Below are 24,176 nucleotides of genomic sequence, written 5' to 3' on the forward strand. Positions count from 1 at the left end.
AATGTACAAGAGTTCCAATACTCTCACAACTTTGCCAGCATTTGTAGTTTTCTGTTTTTTTTATCACTGCCATTTTTGCAGGGGTGAGATGGTATCTCATTGTAGTTTTGCTTCTCTCTAATGGCTAATGATTGTGAGCACCTTTTCATGTTATTTATTGGTCACCTGAATATCCTCTTTGGTGAAGTGTCTGTTCATGTTCTTTGCCATTTTTTGATTGGATTGTCTTTTTATTATTGAGTTGTTGCCTTTTTTTGATTGGGTTGTTTGTCTTTTTGTTGCCGAGTTGTTGAAATTTTCTCTATATTTTAAAGATTAGACCCTTATTATCAGATATGTCAATCCCAAAGATTTTTTCCCAGTCTGTAGGTTCTCTTTTTAGTATTTGGTGAATTCTTTTGATGAAGTGTAAATGTTTAATTTTCAGGAGCTCCCAATTATCTAGTTTATCTTCTGGTCTTTGTGCATTGTTAGTTATGGTTTGTCTATGAGGTCAAGTTGGTTGATTATGTTATTTAGCGTTTGGATATCTGTGCAGGACTCCTGTGTCTCAGGGAGGGGGTGGTGGGCGTGACCTTGCTTGCACACTTTGGCTTCCTCCGCCTGAGTACTGGGCATACCCTAATGCAGAGGGCAGGTGGGGCGACTGCTTGTACTGGGACAGTTCCAGGGGTGGCGGCGCTGGGCTTTAGTTGTTGTCCTGTTATTCTTTGGATTGACTTTTTGCTGGATGGCTACATATAAATGGCTGGGTGCCTCCACTGAGAAACAGCCCCTGCGGTAATTCTTAGCTCCCTCCCTTCTTGCATTCACCAAGGGAGTGGAGCTCCCACCCGTTCCTCTGTTCCTCTATTCCTTCCCTTTACTCCCCTGCAAATGTGCACTCTCTGTCTACACTATCTCCTTCTCTAAGGCTCCGATGACTCTGTTTCTTTTGCTCTAGAGGCATGTTTTCATGGTTCCTGGTTTCAGAAGTATACCACTCCTGTGGTTAGTTACCCCCTTCAAGGGTGCACCATCCCTGACCATTCCTATCCACTTTGTCATTTCTTTTTGGTGTTGTTTGCACAGAATCTCTGTCACCAGCTGTGCTCTTTGCAGGTGGTTTTCTAGGTTCCTCACTCCAGGTTGTTTGATGCCATCTCAAAATGCCCACACTGCTCTGTGCCAGAAGGCAGGGCACAGTAGATCTTTGAATCTCTGTTTTTCTGCTGGTCTCATTCTGCCTCTCTTTCCATTCGGTGCTCAGTCTGTTTCTTGGACTCTCCATTTCATGTTCTGCAGCCTGAGGGAGCTTTTTGTATGTGTTTTACTTAGTTTCTTGAGTCTTTGTTGTCAGGGGGCCATTAAGGCGCATGTATCTAAGGTGGCATATTGATCGTTCTCTCGCTCCCTAGAGTTTTCAAGGCTGTGATCTATGAGAAGCAGATTGTTAGGCCTTTCTTCTAAGGTGCCTCTGGGTAGGTTTGAACCATCAACCTTTTGGTTAGTATTGGAGTGCTTAACTGATTGCACCAGGATAGTTTTTCCTAATGGTAGTGTTTAGATTGAGATTTAGCTGAGAGACCTTGAAAATTGTTACTTAAAGTTGTTTATAAGTAGGCAAGATGCCTACTTAATTTTTATGTTTTATTGAAGACATGCATGAGCTTTTAAAAAAAGTTAAGTGGTTCTAGAAAGCTTATTACAACCACAGTGACAAAAACAAAAGTAGTAGCCCCTTGCCCTACTTACTCTCACCTCCAATTCCTATTTTCCAGAAGCAACCACTTTCAATACTTTGAAATCTTTTAGTTGTTCCTTATGAAATTTTCTTTTCTAATTCTGGCTAACATGTTATCCTGCTATTTCTTAATTTCGCTGTATTAAAATAGCTGCACAGACATGCATAATTTCCTTCCCCCATAATGTCAATAAGTCAAAATTTTTCTTTAAATTATTTGGTGTTAATATCATTTTGCCTGGTGGGTAGCGGTTAAAGCACTTAGCTGTTAACCTAAAGGTGGGCGGTTGGAACCTACCAGCTGCTCCGTGGGGGAAAAATGTGGCAGTCCGATTCCATAAAGATTACAAAAAAAAAAAAAAAACCCAAACCCACTGCCACTGAGTCGATTCCGACTCATAGTGACCCTGTAGGACAGAGTAGTCCCATAAGGTTTCCAAGGTATAAATCTTGTAAAGCAGGCTGCCACATCTTTCTCCTGAGGAGCGGTTGGTGGGTTTGAACCACTGACCTTTCCGTTAGCAGCCGAGTGCTTTAACCACTGTGCCTTGGAAGCCCTATGGGGAAATTCTACTCTGTCATATGGGGTTGCTAGGAGTCAGAATGGACTTGATAGCCATGGGTTTGGTTGTTGTTATATTGTTCATAATTGAACAATGCATTATGCTATAATTACATTTCCTTTCATGTACAAATTTTTGGCTTTACTAGAGTTAGCTATTGTCTTGATTTTGTTTGCTTAATTTTCCACGTGCCTAGCAGTACTTATACCCCAAGCCGCAGTAATAAACTCTTCTCAGTATATTCAAACAGATCAAGTAATCTGTCAGCTCCCCTCCCTACACCTCCCCCCCCACCCCCATGGGAACATCTTTCCTGAAGTTTCTATACTTCTCTTCCATTCTAGGCTGATTTTACTCTTGGTGTGCTGAATAACTATTTTTTTTTAATTAATTTTTATTAAGCTTCAAGTGAACATTTACCATTCCAATCAGTCTGTCACATGTAAGTTTACATACATCTTACTACCTTCTCCCACTTGCTCTCCCCCTATTGAGTCAGCCCTTTCAGTCTCTCATTTCGTGCCAATTTTGCCGTCTTCCCTCTCTCTCTATCTTCCCATCCCCCCTCCAGTCAAGAGTTGCCAACACACTCTCCAGTGTCCACCTGATTTAATTAGCTCACTCTTCATCAGCATCTCTCTCCCCCCGCTGACCAGTCCTTATCATGTCTGATGAGTTGTCTTCGGGGATGGTTCCTGTCCTGTGCCATCAGAAGGTCTGGGGAGCATTGCCTCCGGGATTCCTCTAGTCGCAGTCATACCATTAAGTATGGTCTTTTTATGAGAATTTGGGGTCTGTATCCCATTGGTCTCCTGCTCCCTCAGGAGTTGTCTGTTGTGCTCCCTGACAGGACAGACATCGATTGTGGCCGGGCACCAACTAGTTCTTCTGGTCTCAGGATACTGTAGGTCTCTGGTTCATGTGGCCCTTTCTGTCTCTTGGGTTCTTAGTTGTCGTGTGACCTTGGTGTTCTTCCTTTGCCTTTGCTCCAGGTGGGTTGAGACCAATTGATGTATCTTAGATGGCCGCTTGTTGGCATTTAGGACCCCAGACGCCACATTTCAAAGTGGGATGCAGAATGTTTTCATAATAGAATTATTTTGCCCATTGACTTAGAAGTCCCCTCAAACCATGTTCCCCAGACCCCAGCCCCTGCTCCGCTGACCTTTGAAGCATTCATTTTATCCCGGAAACCTCTTTGCTTTTAGTCCAGTCCAATTAGGCTGACCTTCCTTGTATTGAGTGTTGTCTTTCCCTTCACCCAAAGCAGTTCTTATCTACTGATTGATCCATAAAAAACCCTCTCCCTCCCTCCCTCCCTCCCTCCCCCCTTTGTAACCACAAAAGTATGTGTTCTTCTCCGTTTTTTCTATTTCTCAAGATCTTATAATAATGGTCTTATACAATATTTGTCCTTTTGCCTCTGACTCATTTCGCTCAGCATAATGCCTTCCAGGTTCCTCCATGTTATGAAATGTTTCAGAGATTCGTCACTGTTCTTTATCGATGCATAGTATTCCATTGTGTGAATATACCACAATTTATTTACCCATTCATCCATTGACGGACATCTTGGTTGCTTCCAGCTTTTTGCTATTGTAAACAGAGCTGCAATAAACATGGGTGTGCATATATCTGTTTGTGTGAAGGCTCTTGTATCTCTAGGGTATATTCCGAGGAGTGGGATTTCTGGGTTGTATGGTAGTTCTATTTCTAACTGTTTAAGATAATGCCAGATGGATTTCCAAAGTGGTTGTACCATTTTACAATCCCACCAGCAGTGTATGAGAGTTCCAATCTCTCCACAGCCTCTCCAACATTTATTATTTTGTGTTTTTTGGATTAATGCCAGTCTAGTTGGTGTGAGATGGAATCTCATGGTAGTTTTAATTTGCATTTCTCTAATGGCTAATGATCGGGAGCATTTTCTCATGTATCTGTTGGCTGCCTGAATATCTTCCTTAGTAAAATGTGTGTTCATATCCTTTGCCCACTTCTTGATTGGGTTGTTTGTCTCTTTGTGGTTGAGTTTTGACAGAATCATGTAGGTTTTAGAGATCAGGCACTGGTCTGAGATGTCATAGCTGAAAATTCTTTCCCAGTCTGTAGGTGGTCTTTTTACTCTTTTGGTGAAGTCTTTAGATTTTTTTTAGATGAGCATAGGTGTTTGATTTTTAGGAGCTCCCAGTTATCTGGTTTCTCTTCATCATTTTTGGTAATGTTTTGTATTCTGTTTATGCCCTGTATTAGGGCTCCTAGGGTTGTCCCTATTTTTTCTTCCATGATCTTTATCGTTTTAGTCTTTATGTTTAGGTCTTTGATCCACTTGGAGTTAGTTTTTGTGCATGGTGTGAGGTATGGGTCCTGTTTCATTCTTTTGCAAATGGATATCCAGTTATGCCAGCACCATTTGTTAAAAAGACTATCATTTCCCCAATTGACTGACACTGGTCCTTTGTCGAATATCAGCTGCTCATACATGGATGGATTTATATCTGGGCTCTCAATTCTGTCCCATTGGTCTATGTGCCTGTTGTTGTACCAGTACCAGGCTGTTTTGACTACTGTAGCTGTATAATAGGTTCTGAAATCAGGTAGAGTGAGGCCTCCCACTTTCTTCTTCTTTTTCAGTAATGCTTTGCTTATCCGGGGGTTCTTTCCCTTCCATATGAAATTGGTGATTTGTTTCTCTATCCCCTTAAAATATGACATTGGAATTTGGATTGGAAGTGCATTATATGTATAGATGGCTTTTGGTAGCATAGACATTTTTCCTATGTTAAGTCTTCCTATCCATGAGCAGGGTATGTTTTTCCACTTAAGTATGTCCTTTTGAATTTCTTGTAGCAGAGCTTTGTAGTTTTCTTTGTATAGGTCTTTTACATCCTTGGTAAGATTTATTCCTAAGTATTTTATCTTCTTGGGGGCTACTGTGAATGGTATTGATTTGGTTATTTCCTCTTCGGTGTTCTTTTTGTTGATGTAGAGGAATCCAAGTGATTTTTGTATGTTTATTTTATATCCTGAGACTCTTCCAAACTCTTCTATTAGTTTCAGTAGTTTTCTGGCGGATTCATTAGGGTTTTCCATGTATACGATCATGTCATCTGCAAATAGTGATAGCTTTACTTCCTCCTTACCAATGTGGATACCCTTTATTTCTTTGTCTAGCCTAATTGCCCTGGCTAGGACTTCAAGTACGATGTTGAATACGAGCGGTGATAAAGGGCATCCTTGTCTGGTTCCCGTTCTCAAGGGAAATGCTTTCAGGTTCTCTCTATTTAGAGTGATATTGGCCATTGGCTTTGCATAGATGCCCTTTATTATGCTGAGGAATTTTCCTTCAATTCCTATTTTGGTAAGAGTTTTTACCATAAATGGGTGTTGGACTTTGTCAAATGCCTTTTCTGCATCTATTGATAAGATCATGTGGTTTTTATCTTTTGTTTTATTTATGTGGTGGATTACATTAATGGTTTTTCTGATATTAAACCAGCCTTGCATACCTGGTATAAATCCCACTTGATCAGGGTGAATTATTTTTTTGATGTGTTGTTGGATTCTATTGGCTAGAATTTTGTTGAGGATTTTTGCATCTATGTTCCTGAGGGATATGGGTCTATAATTTTCTTTTTTTGTAATGTCTTTACCTGGTTTTGGTATCAGGGAGATGGTGGCTTCATAGAATGAGTTGGGTAGTTTTCCGTCTTTTTCTATGCTTTGAAATATCTTCAGTAGTAGTGGTGTTAAGTCTTCTCTGAAGGTTTGGTAGAACTCTGCAGTGAAGCCGTCCGGGCCAGGGCTTTTTTTTGTTGGGAGTTTTTTGATTACCGTTTCAATCTCTTTTTTTGTTATGGGTCTATTTAGTTGTTCTACTTCTGAATGTGTTAGTTTAGGTAGGTAGTATTTTTCCAAGAATTTATCCATTTCTTCTAGGTTTTCAAATTTGTTAGAGTGCAATTTTTCGTAGTAATCTGAAATGATTCTTTTAATTTCATTTGGCTCTGTTGTGATGTGGTCCTTCTCGTTTCTTATTCGGGTTATTTGTTTCCTTTCCTGTATTTCTTTAGTCAGTCTAGCCAATGGTTTATCAATTTTGTTAATTTTTTCAAAGAACCAGCTTTTGGCTTTGTTAATTCTTTCAATTGTTTTTCTGTTCTCTAATTCATTTAGTTCAGCTCTAATTTTTATTATTTGTTTTCTTCTGGTGCCTGATGCGTTCTTTTGTTGCTCACTTTCTATTTGTTCAAGTTGTAGGGACAGTTCTCTGATTTTGGCTCTTTCTTCTTTTTGTATGTGTGCATTTATCGATATAAATTGGCCTCTGAGCACTGCTTTTGCTGTGTCCCAGAGGTTTTGATAGGAAGTATTTTCATTCTCGTTGCTTTCTAAGAATTCCCTTATTCCCTCCTTGATGTCTTCTATAACCCAGTCTTTTTTCAGGAGGGTATTGTTCATTTTCCAAGTATTTGATTTCTTCTCCCTAATTTTTCTGTTATTGATTTCTAGTTTCATTGCCTTGTGGTCTGAGAAGATGCTTTGTAATATTTCGATGTTTTGGATTCTGCAAAGATTTGTTTTATGACCTAATATATGGTCTATTCTAGAGAATGTTCCATGTGCACTAGAAAAAAAAGTATATTTTGCAGCAGTTGGGTGGAGAGTTCTGTATAAGTCAATGAGGTCAAGTTGGTTGATTGTTGTAAGTAGATCTTCCATGTCTCTATTGAGCTTCTTACTGGATGTCCTGTCCTTCTCCGAAAGTGGTGTGTTGAAGTCTCCTACTATAAATGTGGAGGTGTCTATCTCACTTTTCAATTCTGTTAAAATTTGATTTACCTATCTTGCAGCCCTGTCATTGGGTGCATGAATATTTAATATGGTTATGTCTTCCTGATCAATTGTCCCTTTTATCATTATATAGTGTCCTTCTTTATCCTTTGTGGCGGATTTAAGTCTAAAGTCTATTTTGTCAGAAGTTAATATTGCTACTCCTCTTCTTTTTTGCTTATTGTTTGCTTGATATATTTTTTTCCATCCTTTGAGTTTTAGTTTGTTTGTGTCTCTAAGTCTAAGGTGTGTCTCTTGTAGGCAGCATATAGATGGATCGTGTTTCTTTATCCAGTCCGTGACTCTCTATCTCTTTATTGGTACATTTAGCCCATTTACATTCAGCGTAATTATAGATAAATAAGTTTTTAGTGCTGTCATTTTGATGCCTTTTCATGTGTGTTGTTGGCCATTTCATTTTTCCACATACTTTTTTGTGCTGAGACGTTTTTCTTAGTAGATTGTGAGATCCTCATTTTCATAATGTTTAACTTTATGTTAGTTGAGTTGTTACATTTTTCTTGGCTTTTTTCTTGAGTTATGGAATTGATAATCCTTTTTGTGGTTACCTTATTATTTACCCCTATTTTTCTAAGTAGAAAAGTAACTTGTATCGTTCTATATTGCCTTGTATCACTCTCCATCTGGCAGTTCAATGCCTCCTATATTTAGTCCCTCTTTTTGATTATTGTGATCGTTTATCTATGGATTTCCATGATTCCCTGTTATGTGTATTATTTTGTTTATTTATTTATTTTTTAGAATTAATCTTAATTTGTTTGTTTTTGTGCTTTCCCTATTTGAGTTGTGTTGATATCAGGACGTTCTGTTTTGTGACCTTGTATTGTGCTGGTACCTGATATTATTGGTCATCAGGCCAAACAATCTCCTTTAGCATTTCTTGCAGTCTTGATTTAGTTTTTACAAATTCTCTAAACTTGTGTTTATCTGTAAATATCTTAATTTCTCCTTCATATTTCAGAGAGAGTTTTGCTGGATATATGATCCTTGGTTGGCAGTTTTTCTCCTTCAGTGCTCTGTATATGTCGTCCCATTCCCTTCTTGCCTGCATGGTTTCTGCTGAGTAGTCTGAACTTATTGATTCTCCCTTGAAGGAAACCTTTCTTTTCTCCCTGGCTGCTTTTAAAATTTTCTGTTTGTCTTTGGTTTTGGCAAGTTTGATGATAATATGTCTTGGTGTTTTTCTTTTTGGATCAATCTTAAATGGGGTTCGATGAGCGTCTTGGATAGATATCCTTTCGTCTTTCGTGATGTCAGGGAAGTTTTCTGTCAGGAGTTCTTCAACTATTTTCTCTGTGTTTTCTGTCCCCCCTCCCTGTTCTGGGACTCCAATCACTCGCAAGTTATCCTTCTTGATAGAGTCCCACATGATTCTTAGGGTTTCTTCATTTTTTTAAATTCTTTTATCTGATTTTTTTTCAGCTATGTTGGTGTTGATTCCCTGGTCCTCCAGATGTCCCAGTCTACATTCTAATTGCTCGAGTCTGCTCCTCTGACTTCCTATTGCATTGTCTAATTCTGTAATTTTATTGTTAATCTTTTGGATTTCTACATGCTGTCTCTCTATGGATTCTTACAACTTATTAATTTTTCCACTATGTTCTTGAATAATCTTTTTGAGTTCTTCAACAGTTTTATCAGTGTGTTCCTTGGCTTTTTCTGCAGTTAGCCTAATTTCATTTGTGATGTCTTTAAGCATTCTGTAAATTAGTTTTTTATATTCTGTATCTGATAATTCCAGGATTGTATCTTCATTTGGGAAAGATTTTGATTCTTTTGTTTGGGGGGTTGGAGAAGCTGTCAAGGTCTGCTTCTTTATGTGGTTTGATATGGACTGCTGTCTCCGAGCCATCACTGGGAAACTAGTTTTTCCAGAAAATCTGGTGCGCTGGCTCCTGGCTCTGAAAACAATCACTGTCTCCCCATATTTGTTCATTCTCCATCTCTAAATCTGTGTTTGTTGTTCAGAGTTCGTAGATTGTTATGTATGTGATCGATTCACTTGTTTTTCCGAGTCTTTGTTGCAAGAGGGATCCGCGGTAGCATCCACCTAGTCCGCCATCTTGGCCCCACCTCCGCTGACTAACTATTGATCAGGGAATTTACTTCACCTCCTGGGAGTTCTCTTTTCCTCCCTTCAATATTGAGTCCCCTGATTCTGAATGCCATACCTTTCTTTTCTTGGTTTCCTCAGCCCATTTTTCCTCTAGCTCACCCTTTAAGCGTTATCCTAGAATGGGTACATGGGAGATAAACTTTTTGAAACTCTGGTTCTTTGAAAATGCCTTCGCTCTGTACTCATCTTTGACAGTTCAGCTGGGCATAAAGCTTTCTACTAAAAATGATTTTATATAAAAAATTTAAAGGCATTTTTCCATGTCTTTGAGCTACTAGAGTTGTAGTTAAGAAATCCAATGCCATTAAATTTCTGATCTTTAGCATGTGACCTTTTTGTCATTGTTTTTTTTGTTGTTGTTGTTTTCCCTACTTGAAAGTCTTTGGAATCTTCTCTTATCGCTAGTATTCTGGTATCTGAAGAAAATGACTTAACGTGAGTGTCTTTTTTTTTTTATTTATTTGTTTAGGTGTCCCCTGGGAAGGCTGGGCCATCTACATCTGAAAATCAGCCATTGAAAACCTCATGAGTGCAGTTCCATTTTGGCACACATGGGGTCTCCATGAGTCGGAGTTGACTGGTGGTGACTGGTTTTGATTTTTAGGCTCTTTAAAATGAGATTCAGATCATTCACTTCTGGGGAGCTTCGGTATTATTTAATCATTCTTCCCCTCTGGTTTCTCTTTCTGAAACATCTTTTCATCAAACACTGGAGCTCCTGGATTGAGTCTCTATTTATATTTCCACTTTTCTAAGATTTTATCTTTCAGCCCTTTTATTAATTTTCTGCTATTGTATCTTTAATTTTGAAAAATGTTTCTTTTTTATGGCATCCTGTCCATGTTTCACAGATGCAGTATCTTCTCATTTCTATTGTGAAACTTTACTCTGCTTCCTGTACGTTCCATCTGAGTTCCCTTTTTCAGTTCCTTTTGTTTTTCTGTTTCTCGTGTTAGAGGTGTTCCAGAACTAAAGGATGAGCCTTGGTTTTCCATCCAGTCAAATAGTGGCTCTAAAAAGCAGTTTGAATGTTTATGTACGTAGGGGCAGGACTTAGCTGAGTTTGGGACTCACAGTAGTAATAGGGCATGGACTTAGCTGTTTCCTGGGCGTTCCCCAAATACCAAGATGTAAAACCTTGTTCATTATGCTATTTCATTCCCTAGGAGAGGAATTCTTCAGTCCCTTATCAGGGGATGGCAGAATTAGAGAGAATACACTATATAACAGTAAATAATAAAAGTTTTTATTTGTTACATGAAAAACATTTATATCCTTGCTTGAAATATAGTAAGAGTTCAATAATTATTAGTTATCATCATAATATATAAAAGGGATAAAAGGGCTACATATAGTATAATTATAGAGAAATTGTAGGATGAAAAGAGCTAGTTTATGTAAATCACTTAGCAGTGCTTGAAGTAATAATAACTGCTAACTTATGTTGAGTGCTTGTCATGTGTACACACACTTCTAAGAGATTTACTTGAATTAACTCATTTAATACTCACAATTCCTCCATGAGTTAGATATTATTAATAATCATATAAGGTCTATGTTATTATTACCCTACTTCATGCATAATAACACAGAGAGATTAAATAATTTGTGCAAGGTAACACAGCAACAAGGTGGAATTTGAACCTCGGTGCACTGCTCCACCCTTGCTATGCTATCTGCACATGTGAGTATTTTAGAATCAACAAAGTACATTAAGTGTATTAAGAATCATAATTATTAGTTGGAAGATAAATAAAATGAGAAAGCAACTCTTTCACAGATGTTCTTCACTCTGTGTTCTCCAGTTTTAAGAACGGTTGCTTCAACCTCTGTCTTCAATCTGCCTCTCTGTGCTGGCTGCTACACTTCAGCCTAAAAGCAGGTTTGTTTATCATCCTAAAGCCCAAACCAACAAACACCATCTTTCAGTTCATGTGACCCCTCTAGCTGTCATCCCCTTTCGTTTCTCACTCTTTCATCCTCTTGCAACAATCTCTAGGTCCACTTCCTCTTTACTAAGCTCATCTTTAATCCCACTGCCATCGGACTTCTGCTGTCAACTTTCTTTTAAAATTGCTATTATCAAAGGCATTTCTAATGCCAAATTCCAGGGAGATTTTTCTTCTTTTCTTTAATAATCCACTCTGCCACCTTTGGCACTAAAAAAAACAAAAACAACAACAACAGAAAACCCAAACCCATCCATCGAGTCAATTCCGACTCATAACAACCCTATAAGACAGAATAGAGCTGCCCCATAGGGTTTCCAAGGATCGGCTTTTGGATTCAAACTTCTGACCTTTTGGTTAGCAGCCAAGCTCTTAACCACTGGGCCACCAAGGCAACCTTTGACACTACTGATGTCTTCCCTCTTTCTCTAAGTCTCCTACCACCTCTTTGTGCTTTGTAGCTTTCCTTCTCTCTCCTTTGTGGAGTCACCTTATTTCTACATTTTATATTCCATTGCTTTTCTAACTCTTTGCAATGTGCTAAGGTCATGGAGTCTACCCTCCTAGTTTTGACCATATGTTCTATGATGACAATTCTCCAGAATACATCTTTGACCCTGGTCTCTCTCCTGCCCAGTTTTAATCTTGCATATCTGAATATCAGCTGAATTCAGATTCACCAAAAAATTTGACAAAACTTATAAACTTGCCATGAAACTATAGTCTCTGGCTTCCTTTTTGGCACCACACTTCACCCAGTCATCCAAACTGGAAACTTGGCAGTCACTGTGCACTTGTATTTCTTTCTGATCCCTTCACATCAATCTAAAAGCAAATCCTACCAGTTCACTTCCAAGTCTATCTATTCCACTGCATTCAACTTGAGAGCAAAGTAATGTCTTATTCATTTTTATATAATCAATGGCTAGGATAGACACATTCTTGCTGCACATAGTAAATGTTTAATGAACATTTTTTTTCCCCGTTGAAATAAAGGTAGGATAAAGGGAGGAAAGGAGACAGACATTTTAGAGATGATCTGAATTACCTTATCTTTTCCCCCATTTACAATGAATGGTTTATCATGTCACCTGACTCAAATGCCCAAGATTTCTGTATTTGTTCTCCAAACTACCTCTAAACAAATGGTATTTCCTACCTCTAAAATGTGTATTAGTGCTGCTTCTAAAAGTCTCCCGGATCAAGATTTTTAATGAGTGGAACCTGTATTTCTAAAGATACTTTAAAGAGTTATGTTGTTGTTGTTAGGTGCTGTCGAGTTGGTTCCAACTCATAATGACCCTATATACAACAGAACGAGATACTGCTGGGTCCTGCGCCATCCTCACAATCTTATGCTTGAGTTATTGCCATGCTCGAGCCCATCGTTGCAGCCACTGTGTAAATCCATCTTGTTGAAGGTCTTCCTCTCTTTCACTGACCCTCTTCTTTATCAAGCATTATGTCCTTCTCCAGGGAGGGTTCCCTACTGACAACATGTCCAAAGTAAGCAAGTCGAAGAAGTTTCACCATCCTCGATTCTAAGGAGCATACTGGTTGTACTTCTTCCAAGACAGATTTGTTTGTTCTTCTGGCAGTCCATGGTATATTCAATATTCTTTGCCAACACCATAATTTAAATGCGTCAATTCTTTTTCATTCTTCTTTATTTATTGTTCAGCTTTTGCATGCACAGAAGGTGATTGGTAATACCTTGGCTGTGGGTCAAGTGCACTTTAGTCCTCAAGATGATATCTTTGTTTTTGAATACTTTAAAGAGATCTTTTGCAGCAGATTTACACAATGCAATACGTCTTTTGATTTCTTGACTGCTGCTTCCGTGGGTGTTGATTAAGATCCAAGTAAAAAGAAATCCTTGACAACTTCAGTATTTTCTCCATTTATCAGGATGTTGGATATTGGTCCAGTTGTGAGGATTTTTGTTTTCTTTATATTGAGGTGTAATCCATACTGAAGGCTGTGGTCTTTGATCTTCATCAGTAAGTGCTTCAAGTCCCTTCACTTTCAGCAAGCAAGGTTGTGTCATCTGCATAACACAGGTTGTTACTGAGTCTTCCTCCAATCCTGAGGCTGCGTTCTTCATATAGTCCAGCTTTTCAAATTAGTTGCTCAGTGAACAGATTGGATAAATGTGGTGAAAGGATACAACCCTGACACATACTTTCCTGATTTTAAATCATGCAGTATCCCCTTGCTCTGTTTGAATGACTGCCTCTTGATCTATATACCAGTTCCTCATGAGCACAATTAAGTGTTCTGGAATTCCCATTCTTCACAATGTTATCCATAATTTTTTGTGATCCACACAGTCGGATGCCTTTGCATAGTCAATAAAACTCAGGTAAACATCTTTCTGGTATTCTCAGCTTTCAGCCAAGATCCATTTAACATCAGCAATGGTATCCCTTGTTCCACATCCTCTTCTGAATCTGACTTGAATTTCTAGCAGTTCCCTGTCAACGTAATAAAACCACTGAAATGATTGGGAATTTTCATGTTGGTCTAGTTTTTGTTTACTGTGTTTTCAATCTGTTGATTTTAGCTAGACATAGTAAGCAGATTTTGCAGGACAACTAGCACATTTTCCTAAACTGTGTTTTTTTTTTCTTTCTTCAGGATTGGTGACACAAAATCAGAAATTAAGATTCTAAGCATAGGCGGAGGTGCAGGTATGAGTAACATCTTTTTTAATTTGCATTTCACTCAAAACATAATACTGTTTGATAACAATATTGTCAATTCTACAGGAAAGCTATTTTCCTTTGCTTTCCAGCTTATTAAAACTAGTAAGGGCAATACTACTTCAGTTAAGATTCCTGTGCATTTACAGAAATAACACATGTCTTCCACGTTTGTTTGCCAACCACGCCCCCCCCCAGTGCTCTGTGCTAATTTTTTTGTAGCAACATTTAAAAAAAAAATTGGTACTTAGCACACTGTTACTGCTCCTATCACATGAAGGTTGGTCCTGCCTGCATAATAAAACAATAAAAAAGTTTTATCTCAAGATTTTCTCTCATGGAAAACTCCTGTATAGTATATGTTGTATTTTTAAATTTAGTCATCTGGAGGTTTAAGTTAATATATTAATATATAAAGTATATTAATAATTTTTTTGTGAATGATTATATAAACTAACTCACTACATATGTGTGAATATATGTCAAGTGTTAGTCACTTGAGTTTAAGTATAACTTTCTTGTGCCACATGTGTGAGTTGAATTTTGACCCATATTAGCACTAAAATAACTACATGTACTCAAATGGAATGGAATAGCCAGTTTTTGATGTTATTATTTATTGTTTTTTTTGTAAAATGTACTCTGATATAATGTAATCCTTAAAATCGTTTTACTTTATTTTACTATCACTTTTCACCAAGAAAATAGAAACAAATCAGAACAATAATGAAGGATATTGTCGTGAATGATATATAGTGTTTAAGTTAAAATATTCTGTTATCGATTACTGATACTTTAGGTTCAAATGATTAATAGTGATGAATTACCCAAAGTGTCCTATTAATTCATTTAACCAAGACAGTCATTTCCAGCGTGTTTTGAATATGCATTTCAGGAAACCAAGAGACAACGTGACTACCATCTGATAGTGTCACTTGTACTTGGACAAGAAGAGAAACCCTACAAGGAAAAGTAATTAAAAACAATCTCTATCTCAGCCAAGTTAATTGACCTTTTAATATAAAGTTAATTGAATCTCAAATGTAAATTTATCCAGATGCTGATAAGCTGTCGAGAGAAGGGAACATCTGGCTGGCACAGTGATTCCTTATATAAAGGTGGTGATCGGAGCTAATATAGAGAACTCATCAAAACAAAGGGAGCAACACGTGGAGTTCTTCTGAATGAGCCCTCACATTGTATTAATAACAGGCTCTGCCTTGGGGAGAATAGGTGTGCCCTTTCGGATCGCTCTTCATAAAAAATGGATCAGAAAGAGAAGAACGCCAAGAGAAATTCAAGCTATGGATACTTAGGTTTCACTGCCCAAGAAAGCTGCATAAAATCAAAAGCAATACATTTAAAATCCCTAAGTCTAGGTACTCTTGGCATGAAAGAGCAGTGTCTTTTTGCGGGGTGGGCACTGCATTTCACTTGACTTGAGTGCTCAAAAAGCAACTGGGAGATGGCGGTCTCATAGCCTGTCATTGCCTATCTGCAGGCGCCTAGCAGAAGAACAATATATAACTCAACAGCAAGGAACTTGCCATCCCTGCCTTAGTGAAATGGTCTTCCCACATGGTCTATGATCTATAATGTGCCTGAGAGTTTTGCATTATCCTGTGGCTTGAGTATTCTTCCAAATCGGTCACTGACTCCAGTACCTCACAAATGAGGCCCTTGGCCCTGTATGGTACCTTGTGCTCAGCTCCTATAATGCATCTCTTAGGCTCCGTTTTCAGACTTAGCTTACAGGCCTCACTGGCTCCTCTTCCTAGATGATCTCTTCTTGGTTCCCCAGACACCCGTAGAACATGTTCTGCAGATCTTTGATACAAATACTCATTCTCTCTGCATTCATAATAGTGCTAACGCTTCTCCCTACCATGCTGGAAAAGCACACCAAAACCAAACAAACTAACCAAAACCAACCAACCAACCAAACAAATCCACTACCATCAAGTTGATTCAACTCATAGCTACCCTATAGGGCAGCGTAGAATTGCCCCATAGGGTTTCCAAGGCTATAAATCTTTCTGGAAACAGACTGTCACATCTTTCTCCCAGGGAGCAGCTGGTGGGTTCAAACCGCCGACCTTTTGGTTAGTAGCTGAGTGTGTTAATCATTGCGCCACCAGGGCTTCTAAATGAACTAAAAACCTCTCTAAATGAAATTGCTGTTTTTATAGCACTTAATGTTTATGTGCCTCAGGGGCCTATTTGGTTTCTCTTGAGAAACAAGAGGAAGGCATGCATATATACCCTTTTCTGTCTGTCTCCCTTCTTTAGTGTGAAGAGAGATTCCACTGCTTAAAGGAGAATGAACGTAAGGTTGTTGAAAGGTGTTGGGGAGCACAAGTGAGCAGCCAAGAATTGTTAGGGCTCCAAGTAGTTCAAAAGATAGGAAATCAGTGGCCAATTTTTTTATGTAGACTTCAAATAATCTACCTCGTCAATAAAATGCAAGAGATAACAGACACTGTTATCCATAGATTATATGTTGAAATGTTAGGGAAATGTATGAAATAATATGTGATCCAAGAGATAACAACAACATCAACAACAAAAAAAAAAACAAAGAAAGGGAATCTGAGGAAAATGAATCATGAATAGAAATATAGAATATGTAGCTTTTACAGAGCCCAACCTGGGAAGTACACGTTGTGTGTGTACATCTGCACGAATCTGTCTGTATGCTTTAATGAAACACAACGCGCAACCAGGATTGCTGTATTCAGGATTTTGAAATAATCATGCCATGTTAACTTTACCAAGTGCTTTAGAGTATTGAGAGAAACTGCATTGGATTCCAAATCTCATAGAACATACTTTGGGGTCCATTTTTGACTTTTTTTTTTTTTTATTCTAGTCATTGGAGCTTCCTAAAATAAAACCACCCAGTGGAGCTCTGTTATTATTCACCTTTGAATGAGTGTTGTCTTTATGCTGGATGGTACGTGGAGAAAAGGAAGCCTGTTTCCCTTTTGGTAAAGGAGAATGATATTAATTTATAGTACATGCATTTATGCCTGGAAAATGTTACAGAAGGTAGTGATGGGCAGTGTGTTCTCCTTGCTCTCGGCTCTGCTTAAAGGAGAATCATTTTATCTGCTCCCCGGTTCAGTTCTTCTGTTCAAATACCAGCATGTTTTATAAGGATTAGACATAAATATAACTAAGATAATCTCATTTTATTCAGCTTTCTACTTATTTTAAAAATTCATCCGTTGTGTATCTAATCAATAACCATACCATATATAACATAATGTTATATATGGTATACATGTTTATACATAATTGTTTTTAATCTACTGAGACAACTCATGTATGCAAATAAAGCTGGTATAAACCTCCCTTTAGATTTTTTCACTCTTTTTTTTTTGGTTAATTCTATTGCTGGTGTATGTTGAGAGAGGGTAGGTGGTTTTCTTGTTCTGAAACAAATACACTCTAGCTTTCATAGTTTCATAGAGGTAAAAAAAAAAAAGAAAGAAAGAAAGAGAAAAGAGTTAAAGGTCATCAACACCCTAATTTTATAAGTAAGAAACCACCTGAGGGTCATCAAAGATGAACAGAACCCAGGTCTCTTGACTTCGATTCAGTCCAGCAGATTGCACCACACAGATGTAAAAGTTAATTATTGACCTAGCCACGGAGAGAGTAGGAACTTAAAAACAACCAGCTATTATTGGCGGGTTTTATTAGAAAAACTGCCAAAAGCCTTACTCCATTCATGTCATTAAGATCTACTCTGCTTTGAGGAGGCAGCTCTTCCCCAGTCATCTTCTGAGTGGGCTCATTTCTGACACTATATCAAACAACATTGGCTGCTATTCATAATTTTTTCACTGGCCTGTCTTCCCCCCTCCCCGGGCCCCCCCGAAGTAGACCACGAAGTCTTTCTTCCTAGTCTGTCTTGCTCTGGAAGCCCTGCTCAAACCTGTGGTGACTCTGCTGGTAGCGTAGCTTCTAGCATCACAGTAACACACAAGCCACCACAGTATGACAGACTGACAGATGCATGGTTCATATTGCATTGGGCAAATCTGCTGCAAAAGATCTCTTCAAAACGTTGAAAAGCAAGATGCCACTTTGATAACTAAGGTGCACTTGACCAAAGGTGTAGAATTTTCAGTCACCTCATATGCATGCAAAAGCTGGAAAATGAATAAGGAAGACTGAAGTAAGAATTCATGCCTTTGAATTCTGGTGTTGGGGAAGAATATTGAATATACTTTGGACTGCCAGAAAAACTAACAATTCTGTCTTGGAAGAAGCACAGCCATAATGCTCCTTGGAAGCAAGGATGGCCTGAGATTTTGTCTCATGTATTTTGGATATGTTATCAGGAGGGACTATTCCCTGAAGAAGGACATCATGCTTGGTAAGGTAGAGGGTCAGTGAAAAAGAGGAAAACCCTCGAAGAGATGGATTGATACAGTGGCTGCAACAAGGAGCTCAAGCATAGCAATAATTATGAGAACGACATAGGCAGTGTTTATGAGTAACCTTGCATGTAGATGCAGACATAGGATCACTAAGAGTCAGAACCAACTTGACAGCACCAAACAACAACAACAGTTTGAAAAACAAATCTTATTGGATTATTAATCTTGTCTCCTTTCAGGAGTGACATATTAAGGTGATACAGGAATTTAACCTCTAAGCTAGATGGACAGCAGTAGAAAGGTATAATTAAGGCAGGAACTGGAAGAGCCAGCATATCAGGTTTTGAATCCAGGAGATTGCAGGAAGCAGAGGTTAATGTTTTACAGTGGTCCAGAGTAAACCAACAGTCTAGGTTAGCAAGTTAGGAATGACTGGGGAAATACACTCATTTTGGGGATGATTTAAGAAAAAAAAAAAAATTGAATGCATGGATTGCCATCTTCAGATATTTCCTGTTGAACAAACTACAGAATATTTGCCCTAAAAGGTCAATGGTTGTTGAAAGTTCCAGAATGCATTTTCTTATTTCAGTATAAGAACTTCTAATGTTCAAATCTGTCCAGCAGTAGAAAGGCATAGAGTTATCTTCACTCTAGGAATATCATCATATTCTGGAAAAATATTCTTCAGATATGCTATGGAAGGGACTCAGGCACTGATTTCTTGGGTGTTTAGGCCATTAAAGGTGCTTTCAATCGTGAGAATCTATGGTTTTATGAGTAACCTTGCATGTAGACGTAGGCATTTCTCCAGAGTGGTGAGGCTATCGCCTTCTAGTGGTTGTACTGAGGAAACCTTGAAAAAGGCTGTTAGATATGCAGATGCTTTTCACTCCAGGTTGTAAGTGCTTATACTTTAAAATGAGTAAGAGCTTTTTTTACTCACATACAGCACAATACCCATTGCTGTCAAGTTGATTCCGACTCACAGAGACCCCATAGGACAGAGTAGAACTGCCCCATAGGGTTTCCAAGGAGCAGCTGGTGGATCCAAACTGCCAACATTTTGGTTAGCAGCTGAGCTCTTAACCACTGTGCCACCAGGGCTCCTTGCAGCATGATAGCAGATACTAAAAAGTTCGAGATTTTAGTGATACGTTCTTATTGTTTTTAGGTACCCTTGACTCAGCTCCAACTCATAGTAACCTTATGTATAACAGAATGAAACGTTGCCTGGTCCTGTGTGCCTGGTCCTGTGCCATCTTCACAATTGTTGCTATGTTTGAGTCTACTGTTGCAGCCACTGTGTTAGTCTATTTCATTAAGGGTCTCCCTCTTTTCTGCTGACTCTCTACGGAGCATGATGTCCTTCTCTAATAATTGGTCTCTCCTGATAACATGTATAAAGTAAGCGAGATAAAGTCTTGCCTTTTTTGCTTCTAAGGAGCATTCTGGCTGTACTTCTTCTAGGACAGATTCGTTCATTCTTATGGCAGTCCGTGGTATATTCAGTATTCTTTGCCAATACCACAATTCTTCAGTCTTCTTTTTTATTGTTTAGCTTTCACATGCGTATGAAGCAATAGAAAATATCATGATTTTGGGTGAGGCACAACTTAGTCACCAAAGTGACATCTTTGCTTTTTAACACTTTGTAAGGGCTTTTGCTGCAGATTCGCCCAATGCAACATGTCATTTGGTTTCTTGACTGCCGCTTCTGTGGGCATTGATTGTTGATCCAAGAAGAATGAAATCTGTAGGATTTAGGGCTGTTTCTATGTTAAATAAGGAAACCCTGGTGGGATAGTGGTTAAGTGCTATGGCTGCTAACCAAAGGGTCGGCAGTTTGAATCCACCAGGTGCTCCTTGGTAACTCTATGGGGCAGTTCTACTCTGTCCTATAGGGTTGCTAGAGTCGAAACCGACTCGATGGCAACAGGTTTTTTTGTTTCTGTTAAATAAGGAAAACCTGGTGGCTTAGTGGTTAAGTGCTATGACTGCTAACCAAAGGGCCAGTAGTTTGAATCCACCAGGCGCTCCTTAGAAGCTCTGTGGGGCTAATTCTACTCTGTCTGTCCTACAGGGTCTCTATGAGTCGGAATCAACTTGACAGCAATAAGTTTGGTTTTTTAGTTTATGTCAAACAACCAGTTTAGGTCCTTGCATACAAAATATTGTTAAAGGCATTCATAACTATGTAATTAAAAAATAAGCTATTCTCTATATATAATTATATCACAATAGTTTACCTCAATGTATTTTATGTAAACTTTCAGTGAACATGAAATATTGTTAAAGACAGATACGTTAGGGATTTGAAAGAACAGAACATAATGCTACAACATTAGAGTCATTGTCGTTAAAAGCAGAGTAAACAAGATTGTTCTGGCTAATGCAATAAGGCTTGAAACAGGAAAACAAGGGATAATGAGCAGAGTGAAGACAAAACTGTCATTATTTGCAGGTTAAATGACTATATCCTTAGAAAAGCAAATAAACTCAGTTTTTTAAAGCCTTTGAATTAATAAGATTGCAGTAATGGACTAATACAGGTAAAAATACATAAAAAGCAGGGTGATAGATACTTATAATTTTTTGTTGTTGACATTTCAGTGCTTTTCCTTCACAATTTTGATAATTTAGTACATAGTTGAAAGCCTGTGGCATGTTGTTTTGTGTAATTTTGCTGAGGGGGAAGTTTATATTTGCCAGTTTGGGAACCAATCTCTTCATTAGTGAATAGGCTTCTCTCCAATGTTCACTATGGAATGAAACTTTGTGATTTAATACATACACTCATGCAACCCTGGTATAGGAGGTCTGTTAGAATCCTGGGTGGCACAACCTATTTACGACTGGTCTCTAACTCAAAGGTTGGTGGGTCAAACCCACCCAGCAGCTCCGTGGAGGAAAACTCGTGGCAAACTGCTTTGGTAAAGTTTACAGCCAAGAAAACCCCATGGAGCTATTCTGCTTTGTATCACATGGGGTTGTCATGAGTTGGGGGCTGACTCGATGGCAACTAACAAGAGTAACAAACCTAATAATAAAGTCCCTAGGTGGCACAATCACACTGTGCTCAACTGCTAACCTAAAGGCCGGCAATTTGAAAGACTTGGTGATATTTCTGTGAAAATTACAGCCAGGAAAACTGTATGGGGCAGTTCTACTCTGTAACACAGGGGTCACCATGAGTTGGAATCGACCTGACGACAACTTACAACAACAAACCTAATATTATATGCTACACTGGATTTGGGGGGTTACAGGGATTGGGTCAATGCCCAGGGTCTCCTGTAGTTTCTGTTTCTATTAACAACAGCAACTAATAAAAATGATTAAAAAAAAAAAATTGATTAGGTAGCAAAGAATTTAATTGATACAAAATATAAGAAATGAATTTGAAGATAAGTTCAGATTTTTATTGAAAACAATTCGAGATTTTAAAAACCAATAATAAGCAGTACTGATTTTTACACAAATAATGCCTTCTGTTTGCCAACTACACCCCCTAAAGTATTTTCATAAGCACCGTTATGTCAATTTTTTTTTTTACATGTTGCTGTTAAAAAAAAAAAAAAATTAGCATGGTTTGCTTATGCAAATACCGCCCAGGGAGAAGGCGTGGTTGGCAAACAAACGTAGAAGATGCCTGTTTCCCTACCAGTTCAAGTGCATCTAATAGTCATTCTAGTTCAAGGAGTTAACCTGAAAAAACTAAGATTTTGCACAAAAAGCCATTGGTTCTTTGCTGGATTGCTCAGAGAAAAAATTTAAAACTAACTATGTATAAGTATTTTTTTAACTAACTCTGTATAAAAAAACACATATAAAACATAAATCATATAAGTTTTTATATATATATGTTTAATAATTAAATCCATTATTCCACTAATAAAATAATATTGTGTAGCCACTGCAAACAACACATTTAAATATATTTTGATATATTCATGGTTTAAATTTTGGTATATTCACGGGAAACAGCAGAATAATAATACATATACATAATGCTCTCACCTGGGTATACTAGTGAAAATTATTTATTCAAATGAAAAAATAAAAGATCGGGAGGAAATAAGCCAAAACTTTTAGTTTTCTCTAGCAGTGAAATGATGTTTCTTTTATTTTATGCTTTATATCTTTCTCTGTGTCTCAAGTTTTCTATGGTATTCAAGTATTATGTTTATAGCCAGGGAGAGGAAAAATAAACCCAATTAAACTGTGCGGTGATGGTAAGGATGAGACTTACTGTCTTCTCTGGACGCCTCCAGATACATGGCTAAAGCTGAAGCATTGTTCCAACAGCTGTTTTCATGACAGTTTGACTTTGGCAGATTTTGATTCCCCTGTAATAGTTTTATACCTACACAAATACTCTAAGAACAATCTCAACTATGTCGTAAATTAGCAGAGCTTTTCCTCAGAGCTCATAGATTGTCTCTGCCTGATTCAGAGTACACCTTGGCCCTGACGGTGAGAGTGAGGTTGATGTTGATGTCCTCTGTCTGTTCTTTGAGGTACTTGATGTTTTCGGTTAATCATTTCCTGCTTCTTAATCCGTGAGGACAATAGGCTCTCAGATGCTTACTCACACTAGGGGATAAATGACTGATGATTTCATCAGCAAGAATTGTGTTCTAACCACTATTAAGGTGGCAGGCCAGTGAAATAGAGCTCAGATGAGAGAAGCAAAGAGGATATCCTGGTATGAATGAGATCACACCAAACAGGCTGGTATCTTGGAATACTCCTACCGTTACCGCAATTTTACGAGTTAGAGCCACCTGCTGCAGACAGCCAATTCTTGAGATGGGTGAGGTGGGTTTTTTTTTTTTTTTTTTTTGTGAGGTGGGTAGCAAGAGCTTTATTATATATACCAGTACATGGAGACAGAGGAGAATGATCTCCTCCTAAAGCTGTCTGTCTTCAGGAGCGGCAGGCCAGCTGGGGTTTTGAAGGGAAAAGGGGCTATAGGTTTTAGGAACTTGTGGAATGTCCATTCTCTTTCTGTGTGGTTTTGGTGGTCATATTTCAAACATGTTGATCTTTTCTTGCCATTATCCCATCAACCCAGGGGGTGGCTGGCGCCATCTTTCATCCTGTTTGACAGGCTTAGACTGATATAACTTGTTTTCAGGATCCTGGTGACGGGGCGGGGGAGGGGGGGAGGCATGGAAACACTGGTAGCATAGTGGTTAAGAGCTGCGTCTGCTAACCTAAAAGGTCGGCAGTTCAAATCCACCAGGCGCTCCTTGGAAACCGTATGGGGCAGTTCTACTCTGTCCTATAGGGTCACTATGAGTTGAAATTGACTCGACGGCAAAGGGTTTGGTTTTTTTTTTAGGGAAAACATTAGTTAACGTTTAACTTTTAGGGGAGTTAACAGAAAAATCATACTTGGAGACAGAGACAGGCTAGGGAAAGGAAATATGGCACAGGTTCTGTTGAAGATATGGCTGAGCAACCAGTTCAAGTGCTTTTATCTACAAAACTTGTGAATAAAAAAGGCAGGAGAAAGTTAGCACTTCATTAAGAACCTGGGAGCAACTGATATACAACTTTTTAAATGTTGCAGCACTGTATGTATTTGGGGGTTACAGAGACTGGGTCAGTGCCCAGGGTCTGTTCTCAGCTTTCCATTCTGACAGAACTGCTTCAATACTGAGGTACCCATGGTGGGAAAGAGAGAGAGAGAGAGAGGGAAGAAAATAAAAGAAAAGGTCTTGTCAGCAATTTTCTATCTTTCACACTGCAACTGCAAATCAGATTGTTCTTACTGTGGTTGTAAACCCATAGCTGAAATTATTTTTTTATCACCAAGCAGGGAGGTATCTGGGCAATCTTTCTCCCAGGAAACAATTTTTTTTTTTGGCCTGATAGA

General features: G+C 38.4%; 1 protein-coding gene across 1 annotated transcript in view; it reads left to right on the forward strand.

Moving 5' to 3' along the window:
- The window catches only part of HNMT (histamine N-methyltransferase), a 54,678-nt gene that overhangs the window by 4,173 nt on the left and 26,329 nt on the right, over positions 1-24,176 (forward strand). Inside the window, exon 3 of the mRNA XM_049889252.1 lies at positions 13,840-13,892. Within this exon, the coding sequence (XP_049745209.1) occupies positions 13,840-13,892 (53 nt within the window). The remainder of the gene's footprint in view (positions 1-13,839; positions 13,893-24,176) is intronic.

Source organism: Elephas maximus, chromosome 6, assembly GCF_024166365.1.
Source record: "Elephas maximus indicus isolate mEleMax1 chromosome 6, mEleMax1 primary haplotype, whole genome shotgun sequence".
Classification (NCBI taxonomy): domain Eukaryota; kingdom Metazoa; phylum Chordata; class Mammalia; order Proboscidea; family Elephantidae; genus Elephas; species Elephas maximus.